This window comes from Osmia lignaria, chromosome 14 (assembly GCF_051020975.1).
Source record: "Osmia lignaria lignaria isolate PbOS001 chromosome 14, iyOsmLign1, whole genome shotgun sequence".
Lineage (NCBI taxonomy): Eukaryota > Metazoa > Arthropoda > Insecta > Hymenoptera > Megachilidae > Osmia > Osmia lignaria.
Window position 1 is genome coordinate 3,883,921 of NC_135045.1, and position 24,884 is coordinate 3,908,804.

Below are 24,884 nucleotides of genomic sequence, written 5' to 3' on the forward strand. Positions count from 1 at the left end.
CACATAGGTGGTTCATTTATTTTGATACTATTAATACCATAAAAAAATAAAAAATTGTACGCCGAAGAAATTGTTTGGTTCAAGGAGGCAACTCTGGTCATGGAGATAAGATTTTTAAAGTCACAGTTTCTAACACTTCTGGATCATTTATCTTTTTTTTTTTTTTTTCTAATTACATATTGTCTATGAAATACAATTTTATATATGTATATTCTACTTTCAACAACGATATAGTACATAGAAAAGAAAGATTTTGTTTAATAAACATAGTCAGTGATCCAGTTGTTGTACAAAAAACTGATGACCTTAAAAAATGATTAGGTCGAACCAAACAATTTCTTATTATACTTTCCTCTGTCATTGACGAACGACGGAGACGCTTAACATGATCAAAATCAATGAATCACCCTGTATATACATCGATCTAGTTAAAATCATACACATTTCTTGATAGTTGCAAGTGTGCGGTACATGGTATAAATATACATGCGCTGGCATGCACGTAGAGATAGATAAACGTATTGTATACCGCTATACATACACATATACATAAATGTAGGCTGTCAACATCTCGTTAATTCAAAATTCCAAAACATTTTATACAATTGGTAAAAACTTAACAAAAAAACAATACATAGCTACGTGTTAACGCCTAAATGTTAAAGTTATATCCAGATGATTATTAATAACTTTAAATGAAAAGTTTTCAAACGATATTTGGAAAAGCCTCGGACAGATATTTGGGAAACTAAACAATTTCTTTTTTTTGTATAATGAGATACACGTATGCTTTACATGATTAAATTAAAATTATAATAACATTAATAATAATAGATCGAAATTATATTATTTTGTATCTTTGGTGCATTTAAAAAAAAATTTCAAATAAATAAAATCGAATTAACGAGTATAACGCAAACAGTTCCATGCTGTTTTCTAAAATATTTATCTAAAATGCTACGCGCATTTTATTTATTTAAATGTAAACAAAATATGGTCATTTGAAATATACATATACAATGTGTATATATATATATATATTCGCTGGTAATATGCACTATCATAAATAAAACAGTAAACGAAAGCTTATGTTTACGTGGAAAGATGTTTCTTTATTTACAAATTATAATTACTATATTCACCGTGTTTAAACGTCAAGTATTTCGGTTCATGAAATTCTGACACCTCTCATGGACGGTTGAATCGAGTACCTCGTCACTTGTCGCACATTACAAAACAAAATGATACAATTAAAAAGTTAGTCCATTTTATCGTTTGATATTTTTTCTTTTTAAGAATTACAATTAAATGCAATGATTTATAAAAAAGAAGATAAAAGATGAAAAAGAAATGGAGAAATGATTCTGCAACTTCCTAAAAGTATTATGGAACAATTGTCTGAATAAAAAAAAAAAATTGCATGTCGTAACCCCTTTCCTTTTTTAAGTTTAATAAAAAATTATCAAATTATAGAAATAATATTTAACATTACGATGTAAACGCGGACGATATAATTATGTATGTACTATTTGTTACGTTAGATATAACTTATTCATTAATCTAATTATTACATTTAAATTAAAATCCGTGAAGTGTTTCAGATGTTATCTATATTCTTGAATTAAAGCAACGTAAGTTACTGGATTTCCCACTTCGCGAAATTTCTATTTTCAGTCATCGAAACATTCTAAATTTTTAAACGATCTTTCATGTTTTAGGAAGACAGTGGTTATTTCTATAAATGTTTTTAAACTTTTTACAGATAATTACACACTTTATGTTTATTAAACTACAATGGTCCACAAAGAGTGCGATATATCCGAGATGATTTATCGAATGGATGCATTACTTGTACGAATAAGTGTAATGCAAACATTATAGACGTATGAAAACCGTAATAGATCAAACACGCTTATGTATTTAACGTTTGTAATAAGAAAAAAATTAAATTAATTGGATCTGATCTGATACGGTTTTAAATTTCTCACTTGTTAAACTTGTTTATAAACTATTCGTTTCAAGAATATCCTAATTTTTAACGATAAGTATATAATACGATAAATACATTTGTACCGGTGGTACTTTTTGGAAACAGTGATGGGATCATTTCATAGGTACAAAGAACTTTCCGTTCTATTAATTAAAGGCTAAAGAAAAGGGGCTACGAATTAATTGTACACTGCTTTTTTTTTCTGTAAGAAATTTCCTTGAACATATATTCAAGAACGTATTTAATCAATTAAATTTATATTTCATCCGATTAGTTGCAAAAAATATATTTAATCTGAAAGTTTAAATCGATTATTTTAATTTGTACAATTTCGAATCTGATTTCACAGATATAATTAATAAATATCGATTAAAATTAAATAAATCAATATTTTTATCAAATCGCGACAATTCATTGTTACAGTTGTACGAATAAAACGATTCCTATCGATCTCGACAAATTACAAGATGAATATTTCCTACTGTAGTTTCAAGTTTCAGTAGCAACAAATACGTAAGAAATAAAAAAAAAGAAAGTAGTAGGTACTCCTATTGGTTATAGTTACCTTTCCTGGACTGCACTTTTAAAAAAAGGTAATAAAAATATCTTTGGTGCTCCTATCTCACGTAATAAAAAGAATATAATATTAGAAAATAAAAATGAAGGTATAAGGGAGCAAGTCTATGACAAAGGTTAAAAATTATGAGACAAAAATAGTCCTGTCCACCGCTCTAAAAGCTTATCTCCTAGTAGATTTTCTTCTACCTGTTGATCGCTTTGGACGTCGACAACTCGATCGTGTCATATTTAACCATGGTAAAGAAAATTCGCTGGAATCAGAAAATTAACATTATAATTAATACAAGCGAATATAGAGAATTTCTATGATCACCAATACATTGGTACTCGTTACCTCGGAGTAAAACTAGGGATAGGAGCACCAAATGCAGTAACAGGTAAATGGGGATCCACTTGAAGACTTTGAATTTGTTCTACATCAGGCCATAACGACGATACCGTTTCTTCTTCAACTGTTGATGGACAAGGTCCTGTATGATTTGTGTTGTAACATGTAGCTTGATGATTCTGACGTTCTTGTCTCTGTTTCAACTTTTCGATGTGCCTTTGTTCTCTAAAAAACGAAGCTTCAATATTTAGTAAAACTCACTAAATTTACTAAATACGTTATTGAAAATATAATACAAACCTTATCCTTTGTACATCCCATCTTTTTCTTCTCCTTTCATCATTTTCTAATTTTAAATGTCTTTTGTTAAAAATTTCATCGTCCAAATTTTCGGTTCCTTCCATCGTATAACAACTTGTATATATTTTCACCCTCCAATTTGGAACTTCCAATGATGTATCACTTTCCACGGGATTAGGTTCTTTTAAACTTAAGGTATAACTTGGATCACCAACAGCGGTGTAATAATGTTCTTCTGTAGTAAGAAAGGATTCCTTTTTCGTTATCGTTTTTCCTTTTCTATCGCTTTTCCTACCGGTTTCCTGAGTTAATGTCTTATCGTGTCCCGTCGAAGACGTATCATTGCTGATCGTAGACGAACACGAAACACCTCTTTTTCTTTTGCTTCCAGTGGACAATGGTATTGGATCCGTTCTCCTTTTCTTCTTCTCCTCCCAATCTAACCTACCATCGTTACCAGTCTCTATTTTAGTCTCATGCTTGTTTTGATTCTCGTTTGGTTCTTGTTTAACTGTCGTTATTCCACCACTAGTATTTAAACGTATTTTAAAACTTTCGTTATACTGGGAATTATTATTTTCAGATTGAACGTTCCTGTGAAGTTCGCTAGTGGATGGCACATTCACAGAATTAACAGTCGGAGGAGAACACGTTCCTATGTGTTCTGGCGTAATGGAATTTTCACTGTTCTCTGAGCGTAGTTTTTGTAAATTTACACGTCTATCCATACGCTCCAAACGCAATTTAAGCTGTAACATAAAACATATGTGCTTACAAAAAACCATCATCAAGTATAATTTCAAAAACTTTTTATACATCTATCAATTTTGCACCAATCTTAATGAAAGTTAGATCATTTGTTGATAATATAATACTTAATTTTATTTAAACACATCATTATCAAACACTTTACAATTACAGTTCAGTATTTATAAATTAACAATAATTTGTAATTAACATTTCATGCATTACAGTAAAAATACAATTGTAAGAAAGAATGACAAGTTTATAGAAAACTTTGATGAATATAAACGAATGTCAACGGAAATCCTTGAAGAGTAACAATTACGTGAATTTCGATAAATTGTATAAAACAATTTTATTTACTGTCAACAAACGACAGGGCAGCCGAGTTTTGGTTTGTTTCCGAATTCCAGGCATTATCACTTCCACAGTTTGTCATACGTAACATAACTAACGAAAGGTGTTAACGGCAATGAAATCGTGTGTGATGGTACCGTAAGAAATCGTCTATTTCTTTAATAAATTCGATTTCTCAAACATTCTTCCATTTTCCATTACGAAAGTACCGTCATCGCAAAGGCAGATTGCGCGCGAGAATTGGGCAAAACATATAATAACGTGCTCATTGTTTCGAAGATATGATTCCATACAAAACAGCGCCATCCTGTGGCGATATTAAATCTGACCTTCGCGATCGTCCGACCAATGACAGCAAGAGGAATAAGAACCGGGAAAACAGTGTTGGAAGAGAGGGAAAGGTAGAGATACACAGGCATAAACACGGATATTTTGGAGTGTATTTCATTGAATAAATCTTACGCATTATACTAACAAAAGAAGGAAAGGAACGTTAGTGGTAATAATAAACATTAAGTGGAATAGCGGAGAGCAATGAAATGTACCGTTTCGTTCTCCTGTCGTAGAGCAGCTAAAAGTTTATCCTTGGTGACAATTTGTTCGGATTGTTGTTGAATCAAATCCAAATGAAGAAGCAAAAGTTCTTTGAGGTGTTTAACCTCTGTTAGATCGTTTTGACGAGGTTCGTTGCCTCGAAGGGGGCTGACACCCAAAGCAGAGGTGGCAGTGGCGGCTGCCGGAGCTCCACCGTCTGTCATGCTGGCATACATGTGGTCAAAGTCACAGGGAAAACTGAGTATTCCAGCGGCTGGTTTACTATCCTCTTGAACGTTTTGATATTCATTACGAGAGCAACTATTATTCTGGTTTACGACCGAGTTGCCAGTAGTAGTGGTTGTCGAAACTGTGCTACTTCGAATGCCGCTAGTCGCCGACGTAGTAGACAAGTGTTCGTTCATCGCCGCGACCATGTTGTCGTCGTCCTCCTCGTTATCCTCTTCCTGATCTTCTTCGTAACAAGGAGCAGATACAGTCGTACTTGTTCGATCGTCGTGTTCAATGATGGTGATGGTGGTGGTGGTTGTGGCGGTGGTGGTGGTAGTAGTAGTAGCGAGACTGTCGACTGGCGTCTCGATACACGTTCCCGTGTATGGATCCTGAAATACGGTTTCACCGAATTCCGTCACGTCGTTTACATCCCTTTGATCGTGTACCTCTTCAAGATTATCCGCTGTTTTCAGATCGGAATTAACGTCACAAAACTCCACGCCTACGACGCCCCCGACGGTCAAGCCGGTAACGCAAACACCGCTATTACTATCACTGTCACCGTTACCACTACCGGTGAAACAAACACTACCACCATTACCACAACCACTACCACTACAACTGTTACCAGTAATACTAGGAACAGTAGTACCAGTACCAGGAACAGTAACGATAGTAGTAGCGTTACTAGTATCACCAGTGAGAACTATGGAAGAGCCAGTGCTGCCAGCAGCGCCGCTCACGGTTTCTTTCTTGTTCTCGTACTCGTACCCGTGAACGTTCTCCTTCTTGTTTTCACCGTTCACGAGTTTCGAGGCCGAGCCACTCGACATCTTCCCTCTCTACCACCCTCGTCGTGGCTTCCCACTTCTTCATTTGTGGCCGCCTCGAGCGTACCACGCGCCCGCACCGCGCACATTAAGCGTCTTGACAATACCTTCACCGACGACGATGCCCTCACCGCCGCTCTTTAGCTCCGTCACATATCATAACCCTCACCTATCCCATGCACGATCAAACTTTCGAACACTTTGATTTAAATGATGTCGTTTTTATATTTCGTCGTCTTTCAACACCCGTCAAAACGCGTATCTGCCAGTGGCAGTGCACGAGGTACCTATCGTCCAAGTTCGTACTTGTGTTTACTATGACGGACGATGCGAGCCGCGCGCGGCGTTTCACTGCCTCCTCTAGCATCCTAGACTACTGACATCTCGCGGTAACAACGAAAAACTTTGTCGTTTCATTTGCGTCTCCCATCGATCAACCGCTTCGCATCGACGAATATCAATGAAGGTAGGCGTCTCTTTTTTTATTATTTATTTGCAAAATATTCGATACGGCACTTGGGATAACAAAAACAAACGCATGCGCTCTACGTTCATTTCATTTCCTTTTACGCAACGTTGTTTGAAATGAAAAATAAAAAAGGAAGGTATCACACCAATTTAATTTTGCCAATTTGAAGGGGTCAGAAGGTAACGCGATAGTTTCTTTTACGGTTTAATTTGAATTCAATCCACTTCGAGATTAATGAAAATCTTTATTTATTTGATGATACATGAATTAAATGATTGATACCCATCGTATTCCATAATCAATAATACACAGGGTTTTAATTACATCGATTGGTATATTGGCATCAAAAGTCACAGTCTATAATGCGTTACACACTTCCAGAATGTTTTATGATAAACTGTGAGAGCCGGTGTACTATGCAAAAATGTTTTAAATAATCGTAATGATGTGAATGATGAATCGCTAACGTGTAACTAATAAAAACGACAGCGCACGATGACAGTATGCGCGCGAATTTTTAAAATTATTCCGCTACGTCTTATAGATATGTATAATCAATTCTTCGGCAAAGCTAAAGAATTGATATAGATCTTTCGTATAAAAGAAGAAACTAATGCTAAATGCTATAAATTGTACCGCAAAGAGCTTACAACAATAATAACCGATGAGAAAGAATCGAGGTTGAAATTTAAACTGATTGAAACGATATTTACAGACTGAACAAAGTAAATTTGGTAAACAAAAATAATTATTCATTTCTGTAGGTGCGTTACTATTACATCTATTCCGCATTATTTTGCGATAGATAGTACATCGGTGTGCCTCGCAATTACGAGTTAACTTAATCATTTATAAAATGAATCGAATATATTATAAATCATTCCTCCCTTTTCATCATGCTTGTCTCAATTTGTATTTTATTTACTGATATGATCATTTGTTTCAGAATACTATATTATGCAATTCAAACGATTCGCATAATTTAATAAATATTTCTTAAAAATAAGAAAACATGATCAAAACGGGAAGTCGTTATTTCCAAGTACATTGTATCGCGTAAAAATTCCTTCATAAGTTGAACTATTCTCCTAATTACTATATTGGAATTGGACACAAGTCTAACATCATATAATCTAGACTTACATCTTAGAATTTCTTTAGTTTTAGTTCTACTTATAAGCAGATTTTTACGCGTTTGAGCGTGTTCGATTTTTAAAAAAATCATTAACTATTATGAAAAGCATGTCTTTTTGTCATTTTTATCGGGCACACCGTAGAAACACGCGTTCTCTGTTTAAAGTATCAAGAATATAGCTATATTTGAGTATTATTCGGATTCAAAGATGCACGCGATAAATAAAAACTTGTACAGTCAATCAATGATTTAAGGCGGAACGTTGCCTATGCTTTTTCTATCCTAAACGTTAATTTTTTGGTTACCGTTTACATTATGTTCATTAAATATCTAATAAATATAACAACAATGGTACATAGTATTTAAAAATTAACTAATTACATGCAATATATAAATATGGTTCTCTTCTACAACTATACAATGCTATCCTACGTCGTGTACTTCTATTTACAATTGTTACAGTACCTTTATACTTTACTCGTTTCAATGAAATTTTTCGCATTCTGTATACAACACCGTAAACGTTTATACAAACATTAACGTTTACACAAACGAAATTTTTAAAAGATGTCTAATAGCAAAATTTATCCTAGAATGAATCTCACGAGTTCCAACAATAATACGCTACATCAGGCGTTTCAAACAAATAGAATTTAAAGACAGAAAACTGAACAAGCGCGATTTATCATAAAATTGAGCTTCTATTAATCATTTTTTCTTTTTTTTTTTTCTTCTTTTCTTTTTTTTCGAACGAAAGTACGTCACTTGGTAATTTCTCGTATCTTAATTCAATGCAAAAAATATTGTATTCTTATGACTAGAGTAATAGTGTTTACTATCATCATGATGAAATAATATCGTTTCTTAACTCTTTTTTTTTTAAACGCAGTAACGTCATAGTAAATGTAAAAACAAATAATTATTAATTAATTCCCTCGATTAAGTATTAAGGAACTGTAAATTACAATATTTTGTCATCTTTAGTCTCTCTCTTCTTATCAATAATTTCACATAATCGGTTTTTCTATTCTCATCTCGAAAAATATGTAATTTGACAAACACAATATTCGTCCGTTTAAAATTGAGCCCTGTTCGTTTTCCTAAAACTAAAAATATCTCGAGTATGTTATAATACTATGATTCTCGGTCGAACTTCAAAGTGTCTAGAAAATCGGAAAAAGAGTTATAAAGAAACTTGATAATTTGTTTCACTAAACGAACGGTAAAAATCGTAAAATTGAGTCTCATATTCGTTATAATCTGATTATGCTTTTCGTTTGTCGCGATAAGTTTACTGTGCCGGTAGTAATAGGAACTAAGTTTTACGTTCAATTAAAAATCAAACTTTCTCCAAAAAGTATGCGCAACTTGACAGCGTGTAACGTACGCGGTAGACTACAAATAAAAAGCTCGTATATTCATTTAATTCGTCAGACAGTTAAAATAAAAAATTATTCAACTAATTGTTCCATCTAGGAAATTTCATCTTTGTTAAAACTTTGCAACGATAATTAGAAGAGATTCGATTTCATCATGGTCAAGTCGCGATTTCTTTAAAGAGATTCACATCTACGTTCGATTCATTCGTCTCTGAAAACGTTCCTTTTAAAAACAGTTGGTTTCATCTATTTCTGTTATGAATTTCTTAAGCGCCGTAATAATATACGTGTTTCTTACTGGTACGATATTTGTCGGAACATGCTACTAATTTCCTCCATCGTCTTGTTCTTCGTCTCTGGCACCTTCTTGTAGATGAAGAATACGAAGAATGCTTGTATCACGGCAAACATAATGAATACGTAAGCACCTAACGCTTCCTGGAGCGGAAGAAATCCTATGCTGACGATGAAGTTCGCCGTCCAATTTACTGCGATAGCAACGGACGTCGCTGCCGGTCTCGCGGATTGATTAAACAATTCGGACACCAAGAACCAAGGAATACTTCCTGGTCCAGTCGCAAATAGGACTACGAACATGATCACCAAGACGATTGAGAAGTAGGCTGCTGTACTAGATGTCTCCTGTAAACACAACAACAAGTTTAGTATCATTTTTCTCTACAATGATATATCACAAATTTAACATGGTAATCTAAGTGTTATTATTATTTTATAATTGTCTAGGTGTGACTGGTATACTTACTGCAAAAACAAGACAAATAGCAAGCAAAGCTGTATCGATAAACATTCCGCCAAATCCAATAAGAAGCAACGTTTTCCTTCCAGCCCTTTCAACGAGTATCAAAGAAATAAAAGTCATTACAACGTTCATCGCTCCGACTCCCATGGTCGCATTTTGAGCCGCATTTTTATCCAACTGTGCCATCATGAATATCTTCGTCGAGAAGAACATTACGGCATTTATACCGGACAGTTGTTGCGCAAACATAATCATAATCGCGATCATCAATGGAATCCTAAGAGCAGGATTTACAAACAGTTCTTTCAGAGTGACCTTTGGCACAAGTTTCACTGATTCGTATTCCGCCCTCATTTCCTCCATTTCATCGTGAACTTCGAGCGTGCCACGTAGCCAGGACAAAGCTGCAACAAACAATCATCTCGTTACAGATAAATGTTTCGCTCTAATTAATAGAAAGAGAGTTTGTTTATCAGCATTAATAAGGAAACACGAGACTTACGTAAAGTAAGAAAATTAAGATTCTAAAAAAATATCTCTATCGCTGTACATTACCAGCCAAAAGTGCGTAATCACTTTACTTCTTAACCGTTGGACCAAGTGACGGAGACGAGTCTTTTTGCCGAGTCAAGGTACGATTTAAAATTGAAATTTCATTTTATCCATTCGTTTCTAATAATTTATTTTTCATTCCAGACGTACCTCTTTGCGCCTCCATGTCCTTTCCTCTGCTGAGCAACAAGTACTTCGGGCTCTCAGGGCACATCGGAAGTGTAAATACTTGGAAGATCGCAGGAACGATCGTCAAACATAAAAGAAGCGGCCATTGATCAGCCGTGCCTAATATTTGTTCTAGCCCGAGAATCTGTGATACCAGAATAGAAATAGTGATAACTAGTTGATAGACGGTGCCAACAGCTCCTCGTAGATGAATAGGTGATATTTCAGCTAGATACATGGGCGCTAGACCAGCGTTCAAACCAGCGTTAATACCGATTAGAAATCTTCCAATGATTATCATCTCGTAGCTCTTCGCTGTCTTTGCGCAACCCTCGAAGATGACCGTGAGGAGGACAAGGATGTTGTTCAACAGTAAACCACCCTTCCTGCCGAAACGATCGGCTACCGTGCCCACCAGCGAACCGCCTATCATACCACCCACGCAGAATATCGACACAGCTATCGACCATATCATCGTCACCTCCGATTGTTTCGTCGGTTCACCGGTGCGATTCATTTTCAGGTTACTGATCCAATCCTCGATAAGCTGCAACACACCACCGATGCATAATGATAATTAATGATAATTAATGATAATTAGGCCTTGCATCTAAATGCGTCAGGTGTTAAACACACACGGCGATAGTAAAAATTAACTTAGCATTTGATACGTCGTAGATACGTGTAAAAATGCATAACGATTGCTAAATGGTGAGAGAATTATTTTATATGCATATGTCTAATTAATAACTGCGTTCTGGAATTTTAGCGATGAAATACTTAGCTTAGCTTCCTGAATAAACGCGATCACGACGTTATAGCTAATATCGGTGTCAAAAAGATTTGAGAAAGTGCTGACGATGTATCTTATGACTTATGAAATACCTGCTGAGGTGCATTGACGACACCAGTGTTGTACCCATGTTGAAACGATGATCCAAGTGCAGCAGCCGCGATGGCGAATGCTAGTCGTCCGTTCAGACCCTGCGATCATAGAAAATTGTTTTTTTTTTTTTTTAGTTAAATTTTTATTTATTAATACATTGAAAAGAAATATGTAGCCAGAAATTAATGATTGTGTTTCAGCTTATCGTCGTGGAACGTTAAAAGGTATCAGCGATTAGAAAGATAACGCGATATTAACGTTAAAACAAAGGCTGATCAGATGTAAGAAATTTAATTGAAAGAAAATTTTTCGTCGACCATAGAGGAGGCTTTACAAAGCTGCTTCTTACCGATTTCTTAAGCACAGGAAATTTAAAAGTGGTCGTTTTTAAAGTCATCAGGAAGTTCGGATTAATCCACACTGGCTGGAAACACACTGAAGAGGATTGAAACGTTTGCCGTCGGACGTTTATGCAAATTACCAGTATCTGCCTCCAATGTTTTCAAACACGTGTCAAAGAACAGTCTGCGGGTCGGTACCCCCGCCACGGATTTTTATATGCTACAGCTATGGCGCACACAAAGACGCTAAACAAATTACACGCACGCACACTCGCGTGTCTCAAGGAAGCTCCCGGCCAGTGTTTCTCAAATCGGTAAGTAAAGTCTCTCTGAACCCCCATCGGTTATTTTCACAATCGATTATTCATTCCCGAACAATAATATACGGATATAAACCGTACTCTATATTTATGTTTTTCTAACGCGAAAATAACGTTTCTAAAGTGCGTGTTATGCAGACGCGTTCGTGTACAGATACAATAGGATGCAGCGTATCATTTTACTTTTTTTTTTTTTCTATTTAAATATTCATAAGTGTACATAAATTTTCATTCAATGTGGATGCTACGTTGAAAATGAACCTTCAGTCGAAGAACATCTACCAGCTCTTGGATAAAAATACATGTATATCTCGTGTGATCTGTTCTTTATTTTTTCATGAATATGCGTATTATCTAAGATATTACAGAAGAATTCTGTTTCTATCCAGGAGCATCGTCATGGCCACTTTCACTGTTTTCACTGAATCGGTCTTGCAATACAGTGGACATTTTGAAAACTTAAAGCAAGGAAATAGACAAGGACATGATATTATACTTATTTTTATCTGTGACCATGAAAGTTTAGATTTGAAAAAGAATCCAGTGTATATTTTTTCACTGATTGGTTTTTCACATCGCTGTAAAAAAAACATTTCAAATTCAATGTTAGCAATTCTAATAGAAACGTACCAACTTTTCCTATAAAATCACACATAAATATGTATACGTAACGGTATAATTAGTCGTATATATGTGCATATCTATCGTTCCTAATTAGTTGTGGTATTCTATTTTAAAAGCAAAAAATTGTGGAATTATGAAGATTTACTTAAAAACTAAGATTTGATTAATCTCGTGTTAATGTCGCTCGACTCGTGAAATATTTTATCGGACTCGTAAGCGCCACTTATCTTTTTCCTCAGATTCGATCGACTAGTGAGATATAATTTCAAGAAAATGATACCACCAGCACGATATAAAAGGCAACTGCTTCGTAAGCACGTATCACGCAATAGCGTAATTGTGCATTCATTCACATTCAAACGTAAAAATGTATTAGTTTAAAAGCACATCCGACGTATCTATAATACAGACGAATTAATGACTAGTAGTAGTGGTGTTAATGACAATAATAGCAGCAGTAGTAGGTAAGAAACATTCCAGTCCTACGTGTGACGTCAAAGTGTTCTGGAATAAACCCGTTGTGTCACGCGGAGGAGCGAAATTTCCCGCTCTCCGAAACTCTCGTACGCGATTGGTCGAGTCAAAGGTGTGTCGATCGCGAGCGAAGTCGATTGGTCGAACGTGCCAAGCCTCTTGTAAGCGTGCGAGTCTCGTCGCGAACTTAACGTCCTAATTATAGCTACAACACGATGCGAATGCGAAAATTTTATCGGGACTTTCAAAGAAAAATCGATAAGGGGAACTGTTAGTTCAATGATCCACGATCGCTCGATGAATAAGCACTTCTCTTTAAACGGTACGAAACCAAAATTTTCTTTCTAACCACCTAAAAGATCGACTTGTAAATATTGCTGTATACTTCATATCGTACCGGATATGTCACGCAGGGCCGGCCCTGAAATTTCGGAGCTCCGAGGCTTCACATATATGACATAAAAAAAATTAACATTAAAGCTTGTATAACTAATTTAGATTTGCAATTACATCGATTAATATTCATGTAAACATCACTCTTCTTGCATTTTTAGAAATCGTCTTATGGGGGCCCTACGCGGCCATCTAGTCTACCTAGGCCCAGGGCCGGTCCTGACGTCACGTGAGTCGTATCAATTCTGCTTTTCAAGTTTAGAATTAATAAAAATCGTAATAAATATTGGTAATCTTTTTTATTATAACAAATAACGTATTTGTTTCGTGCACGGCAAACAACGCGTTCTTCCGACAGAAGATAACCTTATTACAGGATTACGTTATTTTTCTCGCTGCTAGTTTTAAAATAATAAAAATAGCTCTGAACGTCGCGGCAGATATTTTGATTCTTTACTGATCCACGAAACGAACGAACGTTTTCTTAACGAACCGATATTCTTTTTCTTTCGTTTTCAAAATTGGAAAACAAAAATTTCGATACACCGATTGACCGTGTTCGTCCTATTTGCGCGTACTCTCATCCGATTATTATTCGTATGTAATTAATATTTATGATATTAAAGTATTACGATATTGCATCATTTATTAGTTTACGTCATGCTTTATAAAATTTAATCTAGAATAGAGAATTAAGTTTTTACTGATTGAATTAAAAATGGAAGGCATTTTTGTACGTAATCGAAATTAACAATGATAAAACGTTCAATATAAATTTTATTCCCTACCCTTTGACGTAACCGTTCTAAAATCTGTACTCGTCATACCATATTTCTTTTTCAAGAACTTGATTTATATTCTCGAATTTCAATTTTCACAGAATTGATCTTCACGCGAACGAAAATAAAAGGTAACATTCCTTTATCTCTTATCGTCGGTAATTATTCTAATATAAGTACATCTGTTCTCATATACACTGTATGTACGTTGAGTAAACGGACACTTGTTTTTTCGATTATTTTCAGGTGCGCGTTGAATGGCAATTTTGCATGACAATCAAACTGTTGAAGCAACGCAAAGCAATGCCAATACCAAGTACACGGATACTTTCGTCACGACTATTTGTAGCGATAGTAAGCAGGACACATACTAGTAAAATAAAAAAGGAGAGTGAAATTCTTTGCTCGACATTGTTTTCGAGTAATTGTCACAATGTCACATATGGCCGCGACAGCGCATACTTCGTAAGTACAGGATTACCGATACAACCTTGGCCTAATGCAAGTATTTAACATAGTTTCAGATTATTGTCATCTTCGATTAATTTCCTATATCCTTTGGATCCAAAAGTATGATCGACAACGGATTGCGAGAGCTAACGCGTGAAACAAATCAGAAATATTGATTGATATTATTCAATCTCGATTACAAATATTATGCAAACTTCTTCATTGAAAGGTACACGTTTTCTTAACAATCTTGTTCCCTCTTGTACTCGTACACTTGAAACACATTCGTATTCAACAGATCGCCTATTATTGGTAACAATCAAATTTTTTTTTTCCTATTATCAACATAAATATCAACAATCTCTACTCAAGAATACCGTGATTGATTTCACTATTACAACGTTCGCGCATTCGTTTTGAATTTAAAAGACAACGAACCTGACCGCCTAAAAAGGAACGGCAACGCTTCGGTCACCTTTAACACGTTCAACTGGGATCAACAATTCAAATGGTGAGAGAGTAAGTTCGATTTTAATTCCCTTCTTTTGATTCTTGAAGAAAAGTGAAGCGAAGCTTGATTAGAATGCACATACAAATGTATCGTATTTCAGAAATCTGCGGATACTTTGAACGGTAGCATGCTAATGCCCATTCGCACCCTATTCAGAAGCTCGAAATAAGCACAATAGCCAGTGGAACCATAGCGGCTTGTAAGGAAGAACAAATTTTCACGGTTTTCAACAATCGCCGATCACGGTACAGAAATTGAAAGCGAATTCGGATGAAAATGATAGTTTACCTGGTACCACTTTTTATTCATGGCGAATCTTTCTAGACCTTCGTTGGCGCTATTTGAACACTTGTTTTTTTTTTCTTCTTTTTTTTTTTTTTTTAAAGAGACGTTTACGTTTACGTTCGTATATTGACACAGGTTCGAATCGAACGGACGTGAAAGGAAAGAGAACGACCGAATCGTTCCGTGTCACGGTTGTGTTTGAAAGCTACTGAGCGATATTCGTGCGAGTGGACGAAAGCCGGTTTTCGAAACCAGTCGTGTATCTCCCTCTCCCCCTTGTTTCTCACGAGGAAGCTTCGAGCAAGAAGACCCCCCGACGAATCTCATTGGGCGATACCGAGCTACCTCTCTCTCGCCAGTCGTGCATTTCTCCCAACAGTACTCGCAAGAAAAGGAATTTGTTCATGCCCGTTTTCAATACCCTTACGATACCCGTTTCCACCTTTCTCTCGATTCCAATACCGCAGCACCGTTCTCGATGCATACAGCATCGAGATTAACACGTTAGACCGTCGCCTAACCGAGCCTACGATTAATTGCGTTTGCGCGTTGATTTCTTTTTTTCGCGCGATTCGATTCGATTCGATTCAAAATCGAGAAAGTACAGAGAGATTCAGTTGAAAAGCAAAGGAAGAATTAAAATTGTTGCTGCGTATTGAAATACGTAATCAGGCAACGATACGGTTTAAACGTATCAAATACTGTATCAATGGATCTTGATTTCTTACGTTTGTCCTTGCCTTCCGGAATATTTATCCGCTTCTCGATTTCATCGATCGCAAACCAAAGTTTTGCTAAACAAGTTTATGTTTCATCCGCGTTGTGTTAAGTGAATATGTTTTTAAAGGTCGATTAAAATAAACAGCTTCGATATGAAAGCTGTGCTTGACAAAGTATTTGCGTAATAACGATTACGAATAATGGAATCGAACTAAAATAACTACCGCTTTGTAAAACAGATGTTACACGTTACCGTCGAAAAACGAATACTTCAAACTCTTCGTGTTTCTTTTAAAAAAATTATTTGAATAATCCTAAATTATTCTGTCAATGATTAAACAGTGAAGAATGACTAAGAGAATTCGAAATCACTCCAGTGATAATATTATATTTCAGTCTGGCCCATTGTTGTCACTGGCTAGTACCGTCTCAATGCAAAACCGGACGCTGCCTGTTAATCATGGCGCACACGTCGCGTAGACTAATTTTACAATTAAGAACATTCAAGTCAAAGTGCTTGTACAACCTGGAGAACGTTTGAACGACGCATTACCTTTAACCTTCAGCTACTCGGTACTTTAAGTACAACGATATACCCTCTCCTTCTCGGTCATAGGATCGAACGTTACTCCAGTTTAAGCACGTATTAGTCTCGTTCAATTATTCTGTAAAATTACCACCTCCGCGTTTAATTTTTCTTTTTCTTTTTTTTTTTTTTGGTCAACAACCAAAATGTTTCGGGAAAATAAATAGCGTTCCAGACAGAAGGTTTCCGAGATAATTGAAACACGGTTCATTGGACTCCTTATCGCTGATTTAAGAGGAAGCTACAGTGAGTCGTATTAACCCAAGAATTTCTACCTTTTCCACCTAATCTTTTATTACTAACCATCACTCATGACTCACCGATTGAAATTCTAAAAATATAATTTTTTGGATAAATATGTGCAGCAGAAAAAATGAATGCGTTAAAGGTGCAAGACTTAGTATTCTTCTTAGTATTGATACTCGAACGGCAACGAAATAAAAATTAATTGGACGACGATTTTCATCGCAGTTTCCTTATTGAGAACAATTGTTGCTAAGTGGAACAACGTAGCCGCTGGTAGCGTAAAATTGTGATAAATTTATAAACGACGTCTGTGTCGTTCGCATCGCAAAAATAAACATTGATAAGGGAGTGAAATCGAGAAAACAACGAAGCGACCTTTATCAACTCACTGATTCTCTTCTATTCCGAAACTGTATGTATTCTGTAATCGTCTACCACTTTCAACACTATCCAAAATTTGAACTTTAAGCCAGATAAAAAGTACATGAAGTGCTTTAATCTGTCTAAATTCATAATTCAGAGATTACAATTTTTTACAATCTCATAAAAAGACTCCTTTTACATCTCATGAATTACACTTTAATACTTTTTTATATGGGAAAAATTTAATGCACTTTCGTGTTAACAAACTCTTGCAAGAAGATCATTTAGTAAAATTGTTATTCGCTTTCTATTGCATACTCACCAGTTGTTTATCCCCCTCGATAGACTGCGTGTAGGAAAAAAGCAAATAGAAAGAAGATGATTAATGCTATTTGAGAAGAGTTGAAAAATTTCGTTACCTTTGGTGCCGGGGTTAAGGCTGTTGGTGTCGTAACTTGTTCCTGAATTTCGTTGTTCGACTAAAGTGAAATTGTTAATTGTGTTTAAAATACCCTTTGATTTTGTTAATTTGCTAATTGAGATTACACAATACCTTATCCTTTTCAGTTGCCATCGTAAAGCAGCTTGCAAAAAGGAGAGACCATGAATTAAGTATTATCGTAATGTCGGCGATAAAAATGAGTACTTTACGAAATACTATTTATCAATATTGGCAAATGAATGGAGATTGTGAAATTATTCAAATAAAATTGAGAATTAAGATAAAAAAATGGACGCTCCAAATTAAATTACAGATAATGATTCTGTAATGAGTCGTGTTAGAAAATGAAAAAATAATTACAAACTCTGCACGAACGGATATGCTCGAAAAGGACTGACAGTGATTTGTCAATAATATACGTGAGTATTTCTTTTTATTATCGATTAGTTCATGTATGAATTGACATGACGCGGACCAACTTGGTACGCAATCTTCTAATCCGTTTTTATCTGTCTCTGACCAATTAAATTGCAATAAAATAGAACACTTAAATTAAAAACTCATAAGCTCGTTAACTAAAGCTCAGATTAAGTATTCATGTTTTATTTATTAAAATTAAATTTAGGAAAAGATTGTTATACGGTTGTAGAACAGTATGAAAATCGAATGAAACCACATTAATCGAGAGCCTGTGCGTTATTAAAACCCATTTAGCATAACACAATGTTGTAACGATAGATATAGACAAGTATCGTGAAGACAAGGATTGAGAAGGTCACGCAGAGGTTATCGGCAAGGCCTCTTGCTTGTACGTAAATTGTAAAAGAAAACAATATCATTCAATATTATATACAAGGGTCGTAACCTGTGATAAATAAATTCGATATATCGTTGTGAACCAAAGGATGAGATAAATTCCAAACAAAGTAATCATTAATAACGTGTTTCCTCTAGATAACACGTTGTTTCTGCATATACTTCCGTACAATTACAAAAATATTTACTCTATTAAAATGTCGAAGACATTTGAAAGCAATTCATTTTAAAAATAATATAATTATCTATCCATACGTTGATAATTATTTTCATTAAGAACACAACAGTTTGGTGTACTATAACATGGCGTACGTGTAACGTGTATCGATTGTAAGCGGATATTTTTATAAATTCATTGAATGGTTCTTAAAATCGAAAGAATCGGTTCCAAGAATTGCCGCGCGAACAGAATGCAGTCGGACGTGTGAAGAAGCATGTAAGCAAGCGGGTAGGGTATGTACTCACTGACGATGACGTAGTCGAAGGAAGCGCGGGCTCGACTATTCCGAGAGTTCGTGTTCGATCCTCGTGTGCTTATACACCCTGGATAAACGCACAGCCGACCAAGAAGTCCCGCTTGTTGTATTTTCAGGCGCAGGCGCGACGAATTTACCGGCCGCTACTTGCACCTTCCATTGCAATTCTAAACCTAGGATTGCTTCATCCCTAACTGGACCGCCGTAAACTCATATACCGGTTTAACCTTACACAAACCATTCGACGATCCACCTGATGAAATAATCTCACTGTTTTACGATCTTCCAATCTTTTCCAGTAGTTTTATCCAATTATTTCTCAAAGTTCATTCAAAATAATGATTCAACTTGAAATATTTATATATCGTTTAGGATAGATAACTTGCTATCCTGATCGTATGGTTACACATCTTAAAATTAAAATAACGTTTTAGCTAATTTAAGTTCGATATCTCTACGAATATTTCAATCTAACTAAATTTGATTACTAAAAGTAATCTTTAACCGTTGATATATAATTTTCATCACTCGAAAAATAATTAACCCGAAATGTTATCCATTGTAAATATTACATCATATTTTTTACATTAATAGCGATTCAAGTGTTCATATCTATACGACTACTTCCCAATTTTTGCGAAGATCAGGTTTTACGTAACATATTTCGTTCAAGATGTTTGTTTTGCCACAACTAAGTCAATCGTAAGTTCCGATACACAATCACAAAGTAGGTATTTCGAAACGAAACTAAATCGCAAGTTTAGTTGCTTATCATACATTTTTTATACATCGAATAGTGTATTAAATAATACTCTGTGAAATGTAATACACGTATTCGCGTAAGGTACAAGGTATACTGGTTTCTGGTTTCGGCTCTTTTTGTCGAGCCTGCGCCTCCACAGATTCCTATTTGGGACAAACGCGGTAGATCGATATCCATTGAACTTAAATACAAGGAGAAACGATTCCCACGCATTTTTTTACCATTTAAACTACGCTGTAATCTTCCATTTCTTTTAATCAAAACAACTTCCGTTGTGTCATGATGAAATGGATCTTTCTGTTATAAAAAAATGATGTTCGTGTTCCCTACGCAAAAAGGATGTAAGATACGACGTTCTAACCTCGTTTCAAGTACTTAGATAAACAATTGTTCCGTGCGTGTATAAAAACCAAGTGGAATTCACTTTTAACGGCAAATGTTTACCGAACTATCGAAATATAGATAAAGAGGAAAGCACGCGAGTAAATATTGAAACGCATTTGGCTATCTTAACTCAGGTAAAAATGTATGACGCTAAAGCGTGGGCGTCGGACGATGGCTTCGTGCTCGAGAGATGGCGAGCCCCCAAGAATCTTACTCTTTTTATTCTTTTCTAGATATCTGCTTTTAATGCAACCAGTGAAACGCAATAGTATTAGTAATATTATTGGACTCGTTTTACTTAAAATATTAACTTCAATACTCATAATTCATGCAAATCGACACACCTCCTTAGCAGAGAAATGTAGAAATTGTTGGAAAAATGTTTCAATGTTAGTATATGTACCTTCTTTATGAGCGTGTGTACATTTGAAAAAAGTTCAAAGTCATTTCCTTTAACACGTTGATGGCGTAAAACAATTATTTGCATTTCAAATTATATTTCATTACTTTAAAGCAGTGACGTTCATCGGTATCCAAAGGTACTAAATATTCGTCCCTGCATTAATTCTAACTTGTGATCGTACAATGTTCTTTATAGCGACATTCGTTTTGAATGAATAATAAGAATTAAGAACTTTAAATGACAGCAAAACGTATTAATACATGAATCATATATGGATTTAATGGATTTCGTAACAAACGCGTCATTCATCATCTTGTACTGTTGGTTTTCAAGTATCTTTGTTATAAAAATGATAAAATTAACACTCTCTTTCGAGAGTTATCATGTACTTCTTATATCTATGCACTTGATACTTTGATAAGTCAAGTATATACATGTAATCTGAAGTACAAAGAACGTACTTTACGTTCATTCTATCGTAATTTTCATATCCAATTGCGTCAGACGATATTATATCTCGTGGAATTAGAGGACACCGACAGGTGACGCGCCTTGCACACACCCACTGAATCGACCAATAGTTTCATAGGTTACCAAGTGTTCTCAAATCGTTCTCTACGCACAACTTATTTACCGACTGTGCTTCAAGATAATGCATTATTTATAGAGAAACGATTATCATTTTTAAATATAGATAAATAGGAAATAATGTTTGAAAACGATAAGACCGACCAATGTCAATATAATGGAATTACTTTTGTAATGCAATGCCAACATGGCAACCACTGTTTGGGTCAATAAGTTGTCCAGACTTTTGCCCCAATACAGAACTGAATGAAAGGGAAAATCCACCTGTTGACGATCGTAGAAGGTTCAGAACTTTCCTATTCTATCGAATACCGTATTATTGACGCTTATAAAATTAATAAAAATATTTTATAACTTTATACGTGGGGAAACGAACAATACTTATAGCTTTATAGAGAACAACAGGATAAAATTTAATTCAAAAACTTCTTATCGTGCATACCTTTTTAAGGTCACACGTTTCGTATAAACTCATAATCTTACGGCATTGACACGCATTAACATGCAAAGAATCTATTTCGCGAGCGGTAAGTATCGTTTAATTATCCGATAGGTACTAAGGGCATATTAATTGAATGCTTAGAATTCCATTAACTAGGGTCAAATACGTATCTACGTGCAGTAGTTTAGAGAACGTCTTGCGTCATTCGAAGAAACTGCGGATCGTTCGATCATGAAAGTATGTATTACTCCAAGCAACGATATCCGCTTGGGAACTCGAAAGAGAATCGATCAATGATCTGCGATGCGCAAGGTCAAGAATAGTTACTTCAAAGAATTCTGTCGATCGTTTATCTTCCAATTTCCATTATCGTTGAAAAACAATAAAAATTCAAAAAATTGTTCAATCATTATTAATCTACAACCGCTGTTGTACGCGTACAATGTATCATTTTATTGCTCATTTATCAAAAATATGAAGGTTTCATGCGTTATATATACCCCAATCTATAATATCCGTATCAAAATAAATGGTGATTCGACAAACGTCTTCGAATAGATAAAATTTCAACGATTATCTAAAAATATACTGTCTGCGTGTCATTCTTATTTTTCCCCTGTGAACGTGCACGTAAGAGACATTCGTGTTTGCACATGTCTATTGCCAATTACTATATCATTTAGTATCATTTACATACTTGCAAATTTCAGTAGCCAAGTATTCAAGATCAGCTGTTACCTACGCGTGTTTGCGTATGGATTTATCATCACGCATTCATTCAGGTTGATGTTTTCTGTTACATTGTTGCTATGTTATATAAATTAATTAATCACCGTAGATATGCTGATGCATCGTGCAATTTATTAGTTACATGTTACGTATATGTACAAGATATGAAACGTACTATTAGTATTAAAAAAAAAAAAAATCAGAAGGGCAGGAAATGTTTCGGTAAGAAGCTTTGATAAATTAAAATATTTTATTACATTTTTAGTCCAGTGACGCGTGAAAACACGAGGTACTTACTCTCTGGGCAGAAAGAGGTATAGTAGTTTCTCTGGTATAAATTGGAACATCCAAATCACTGACACTGCTACTGATACTAGGCGCCCTGGAGTCAGGTCGTCCACTAAGAGGAACCGAAAGATGCGTCGGCCTAAGTGGATGGGATTCGGCAATGAAACCCTCTCCAAAATCCTCGTCATCTCGGTCCATCTGTAGCAAAATCACGCGAGATAAATATACTTAAATCATCTAAGCGTAAATTAACGACTTAACGAAACTAGCATTACTAATTTCCTCAATAGGAAAAAAGTATGAGTATCTTGTTTATGATATGAAGTTTACAAACTGTTATAAAAGATATTGTAGAAAGTATTCTTTAAAATGGCAGAAAAAGAAGGAGAAAGCTTACGAAAATCACGTTTATACTTCGACCGGAAACATTTTTTAAATTAATTATTGAAGATACATAAATACGTATCGTGATAACAATTACAATTATCAATTATACGTCGTAGATATTGTACGTAAAATTAGCACGAGAATGTGACAACGGTACGCTTTCCCTATCAATTATTTGGCAAACGATCAAGGCTAGTAACTCGATGACATACTCCCCACTCCGATTGATAATTTCGTTCTACGATCAGTGAAGAAAATTGATAAAAAACGAAACAGTCATCAAGAGAACTATAGCGTAAAATGCATTCTATTTATAGTTCGAACCTGTTATTTGCTTGTAACATCATAGTGATATAAACGTAAAATGTTTAGAAACGGATTAACAAATACAATCTCACTTCAAACGTAATTTAAAATAGTACGTGTCGTTATTGAAGCAAGATCGTACATTTTTTTTAAATGGCTTGAATTTAAAAAATAAATGCCTGTCATAAGCTATTAATTGCATTAGTAATTACGTCGACGTTTTTCACGCATCTTTCAAAACGAATCAACAGAGATCTCTGATGTAATGAACTGTCATTTAAAAGTGAAATTTCGGGAGGAAAAATGTATATTTTCCTTATCTAAATTTGTTCTGCATGTCATAAAATATTAGTCCGACCGAGCCAATAATATCAACCGCGAAAAATCGGGACACGGTCCATTGACGTCAACAGGGAGTCTGAAATGTACTACAAGGAAAGCATGACATTTTTTGTTAATTACCTCGTATCCGAGCGAAGGAAAAGTGAAGAAAGAAGTAGCAGAATGAAGAGAAGCAAATCGGTATTAGATTGTTCCTAAATAACAGAAGCTGCACCTTTTACGTCGCCAATTACGAAAGCAAACGTCGAATCTATACCGATGAAAGCACAAAAATATGAGAAAAAAAAAAAATTTGAAGATTAGAACACCCGTACTCCCAGGGTGTGCTCTTGAGACTGAGCTAGAGGACGCATCGCGTCGCGACATCGCCGTCGTCGTCGCCGTCGGCAAGACGTAGCCGTCGGCCTCCGGCTGGATTTAATTTTAACGCGTACGTTGTTAAGACGAGCCTCCAACTTCCTATAACAGCGAACACAACTACGTTAATGCATTACCTCTTCTCCCCGTTTAACTTCTTCCTATCTATGTTTGTACATCAATTGATTCTTGCTAAACTTCGCAATTGATTTCACTTGACCTGGTGGTATATCCTACCGGCAACTTCCAACGATCGGACTTGCAATTTAAACAACTTTTGATATTCACAGTTTTTTATTTATGCATACATTTCTTGAAGTCGTTGGATATTCGGAGTTAACTTTGCTAGAACAAAGACGATGCAGCAATTAATATGTAAATGCTACTAAATTGTGTAATTTTTTATAATTCATTGAAATTATTGTAACTCCTTTGATGTTAAATTAGAATGCTTGTTTAAACAAGAGATCTGTATTATTTAATCGCGTGTTTCTACGAATATTTTTTTTTAACTAATGTTCCCGATTACATAAAAATGCACTTGATTTTGATGCCAACTGTATGCATTAAAAATAGTTTATTTAAAGACGTTCAATTTGTACGACAATATTTCTGAAATAATGGCGGCTTATCAATGCTGAAATCACCTAAACAGTTTAATTTGCAATAAAATGAATACTTGCTTAAAATATACATAATATTATCAATAAAGAAATAAAAATTGATTTTTTGCTTGAGGATCACTAATATGATCTTAGCGTTTGTATTTAATACGTGTTTAATAATAATTTTCCGTAGAAATGAATAAATTCAAATGGTTTGAA

General features: G+C 35.1%; 2 protein-coding genes and 1 long non-coding RNA gene across 9 annotated transcripts; 1 reads left to right on the top strand and 2 right to left on the bottom strand.

The window, feature by feature from the left end:
• Window positions 1–146: 146 nt before the first annotated feature.
• LOC117607378 (uncharacterized) lies at window positions 147–6,217 on the bottom strand. Its single transcript, XM_034331010.2, has 4 exons — window positions 4,844–6,217; window positions 3,198–3,946; window positions 2,904–3,122; window positions 147–2,820 (listed from the first exon to the last, which is right to left on the bottom strand). The coding sequence occupies exons 1-4, from the start codon at window positions 5,897–5,899 to the stop codon at window positions 2,730–2,732; spliced, it is 2,115 nt and encodes a 704-aa protein (XP_034186901.1). The 5' UTR covers window positions 5,900–6,217; the 3' UTR covers window positions 147–2,729.
• Window positions 6,218–6,819: 602 nt separating this feature from the next.
• On the bottom strand, window positions 6,820–24,524 carry LOC117607380 (solute carrier family 2, facilitated glucose transporter member 1). 6 transcript variants are annotated; one of them, XM_034331016.2, is made up of 8 exons: window positions 19,061–19,472; window positions 17,891–17,921; window positions 17,757–17,816; window positions 17,660–17,683; window positions 11,245–11,343; window positions 10,342–10,906; window positions 9,643–10,043; window positions 6,820–9,521 (listed from the first exon to the last, which is right to left on the bottom strand). In XM_034331016.2, exons 2-8 carry the CDS (start codon window positions 17,909–17,911, stop codon window positions 9,174–9,176), a joined length of 1,518 nt encoding a protein of 505 aa, XP_034186907.1. In that variant the 5' UTR covers window positions 17,912–17,921; window positions 19,061–19,472; the 3' UTR covers window positions 6,820–9,173. The 6 variants fall into 6 exon arrangements, with proteins under 6 accessions (XP_034186907.1, XP_034186905.1, XP_034186904.1 ...); XM_034331014.2 differs by lacking the exons at window positions 17,660–17,683; window positions 17,757–17,816; window positions 17,891–17,921; window positions 19,061–19,472 and adding exons at window positions 22,678–22,866; window positions 24,198–24,524; XM_034331013.2 differs by lacking the exons at window positions 17,660–17,683; window positions 17,757–17,816; window positions 17,891–17,921; window positions 19,061–19,472 and adding exons at window positions 22,678–22,866; window positions 23,824–24,045.
• LOC117607385 (uncharacterized) lies at window positions 12,226–18,763 on the top strand. Of its 2 annotated transcripts, XR_013063409.1 has the most exons (6): window positions 12,226–14,307; window positions 14,423–14,855; window positions 14,925–15,145; window positions 15,238–17,386; window positions 17,905–18,198; window positions 18,405–18,763. It is a non-coding gene; the product is annotated as an uncharacterized LOC117607385 (long non-coding RNA). The 2 variants fall into 2 exon arrangements; XR_004582170.2 differs by having other exon boundaries at window positions 17,905–18,763.
• Window positions 24,525–24,884: the final 360 nt, after the last annotated feature.